The sequence below is a fragment of the Haplochromis burtoni genome, unplaced genomic scaffold (assembly GCF_018398535.1).
Source record: "Haplochromis burtoni strain Fernald_Lab_line unplaced genomic scaffold, NCSU_Asbu1 Contig_51, whole genome shotgun sequence".
NCBI classification, from domain to species: Eukaryota; Metazoa; Chordata; class Actinopteri; order Cichliformes; family Cichlidae; genus Haplochromis; species Haplochromis burtoni.
Window position 1 is genome coordinate 281,408 of NW_024582412.1, and position 2,840 is coordinate 284,247.

Here is a 2,840-nt window from a genome sequence, read left to right on the forward strand (position 1 = left end):
GTTATATTCCAGGCCATGACTCCATGATCTAATTGCAGGTCATTGATGACACCTTTTTTTTTGTAAAGTACACAAGAAGCTCAAATGAGTGGTGGTTACAGTATTGCATTTTAGTAAGTGCATTCAACCAAAGTTTGATCAAACACGTACTCTGAAAGAACAAAGACTGCAAAGCTTCTTGTGCCAAGATTATTATTCAAGACTTATTACATCGTTATTACATCTGTAGAGCCAGTTTACTGGCATACAGGTAACACCTACAGAACCACGACTGCTTTAATGCTACACAAAAAAGGTAAAGATCGTAAACAACAGCCACATTTTTCTTTACAAACACAGATATGGCTGTTCAGGAATTTAATTCATTTAACTCTTTATTTTGCAGAATCATGTAAATCACAGCTAAAAAGTGTAAAAGTGATATAGAAGAAGACAAAAAACAAAAAAGAGCAATGAAAAGTAACGGAGGTCAACAGCTGGAAGCTGCACAGCATGAGGGTGTAAAAATCGGTATTTATCCTAATATTTTACTTGAAGACTTTTTTTAAATCAAAGACATAAATGTTCAGTATTAGGAAAGCTCTGATTTCCTCTGCAGCTAGGCACTGACTTGTGACCTGGAACTGATCCCCTGTGTGCTGCGCTGCAGTAGCCCATAGCTCCCACACACAGGGGTATAGGGCCACACGGAGTAACAAAATCCTGAGGGGTTTTTGACTTGTGTCATTTTTATATGTGAATAAGTGCCAGTGTAAAGATAACTATGCGTCACACCACACTCACACACTAGAGCCAAACGTTTAAATATAAAATTCAGCTGAACGTGCTCAAAACATTTCAATCACTGCCCTTCAAGCATGAGAGTCAACAGACACCTAAACAGCCAGGACTCCTCAACATGTAGGACTAATGAGAGTTTTTGAACTCACATGGCAAAAACGAACAAACAAGAAGATTCTCAGTCACCCAAGTACTAAATAAAAGTGTTCCCGGTAGCTTGATCTGAGTTTTAAAAAGTTGTTGTTGTTGTTTTTTTACATTAGAGACCAGCTCTGTCACTAACCTTTTCCTTAGGAAAAATTAACAAAACCCCCCAAAACAAATTAAACTCCTTTACATATCAGGCAGACAGCACAGATCTGCTTTCACACAGCAGTTCAGCTTGGATGGAGACTTAGAGATGCACCTGACTCCACGGGCCTGATTTTCACTGATGTCTCCAGTGTATTCACTTAGGTGGAGAGGGCCATATGGGGAGAGGATGGGCTTCTGTGTTAAAGACATACTTGTCTAGACTGAGAAGCTCCATGTCATCAGAGAAGAGCAGATAGAAGTACTTCAATGTCTCTCCCAAGAAGAAACTCTCCATCTTGTCCCGGGGCCCGGTGCTAAGTGGGTCGCGGACGTTGTTAATGGATGTGTAGCCACCACCAGAGACCTGCAAGAATAGAGGCACCTAATCAGAAAGTTAATTTCCCCATTGGGAAGCAGAAAAATATATCATGATGCAAATTAAACTTTTCCCAATGCTGCCCAAAGTTTTACACATGAAAAACAATCAGCTTTCCGTGCATGCACTGTGAAGCCACAAGAGAGGGAGACATTGAACTGTGGTCTTTTCTTTTCTCCATCAGTAATCAGTCTGCACTGCTTTACTTTTTATTTTTGTAAGTTGAAATAAGTGTGTGAACCTAATCATTTTCTTTTATGATCAAAAACTTAATAAAACTGCAGCTGGACTGGACTTTTAAATGATTAAAGCCAATGTTCAAAGTACAAATTTACCTCCCCAAAAAATCAGATTCATTTACTGGCTAGTAATGAAAACGCATAATATGATCCATATTCAGCTGTCTGTACCTTTGTGTACTTATTGAAACTCTGCAGCATGTCCCATCCCCAGTCTCTGTACTTGGCATCTTTGGTGAATCTGTACATGTAGAAGAGACTTTCCACAGTTTCTGGTCTCAGCAGGTTGTGTCTGTCTGCAGGCTGAAGTGTACAGGAGAAGTTGTCAGAACATTGTACAATAAAAACAACAACAACAAAAAAGATGACAAAGATCAGTGTTTCAGCTTGACCCTTAATACAACCAGTCAGTCCCACAGAAAATGAAAAATACCATTTTGATGACATCTTATAAGAGCAGCAAGGCTACAGTTAAGATTAAATACAAGCTAAGAGCAGGGAGGATCAAAACTCAGTGACTGCAGAACAGACATCTGGACAGCAATGAAGTCTGACTCTGTAAACCCCAAGCTTCTCTGTATTATTATACTACTTTCTACCTTACAGTACCTACACAAAATACCTAGACTGAGCGTGTTTAATGTCAAAATCATGTCTAAAAGCAACTTATGTCCAGAAACGTCAGGTGCACACTCACACAATGTGTAAAATCCTTGAGAATTTCAAACACCTTCCTTAGTTTTTATAACAGAATTTAAATGAGCTCCTGAAATGTTTCAGAACCGTATTTTAATATTAATAGAAGTGGCAGAGCAGAGAAGAACAGTAACCATATAAACCTACAAGCTGTTAATATAAAATGAAATGAGCTTTGAGGAGGGTTAAGGAGGGTACAGTCATGACTTTGACAACAAACATAAACTCACTGATTAAAATTTCCCTCAAAAGGGTCAAGAACTCTCAGTGGGTGTGCTTTACTCTCGGTTATTGCAGCTCGTTAAATATTGTGCTTTTAATATAAAGAAATAAAGACTGTTTCGCAATGCAGATCAATAAATTCAAATAAATAAAGACGTTTAAATCAGCGGTCCCCAACCTTTTTTGCGCCATGGACCGGTTTATGCCCGACAATATTTTCACGGACCGGCCTT

General features: G+C 38.8%; 1 protein-coding gene across 1 annotated transcript in view; it reads right to left on the reverse strand.

The window, feature by feature from the left end:
- Nucleotides 1-175: 175 nt before the first annotated feature.
- man1b1a (mannosidase, alpha, class 1B, member 1a) overlaps nucleotides 176-2,840 on the reverse strand; it is a gene marked incomplete in the record, with an annotated part of 30,792 nt that continues 28,127 nt past the window's right edge. Inside the window, 2 exon segments of the mRNA XM_014333405.2 lie at nucleotides 176-1,438; nucleotides 1,861-1,992. Coding sequence (XP_014188891.1) covers nucleotides 1,229-1,438; nucleotides 1,861-1,992 — 342 coding nt within the window.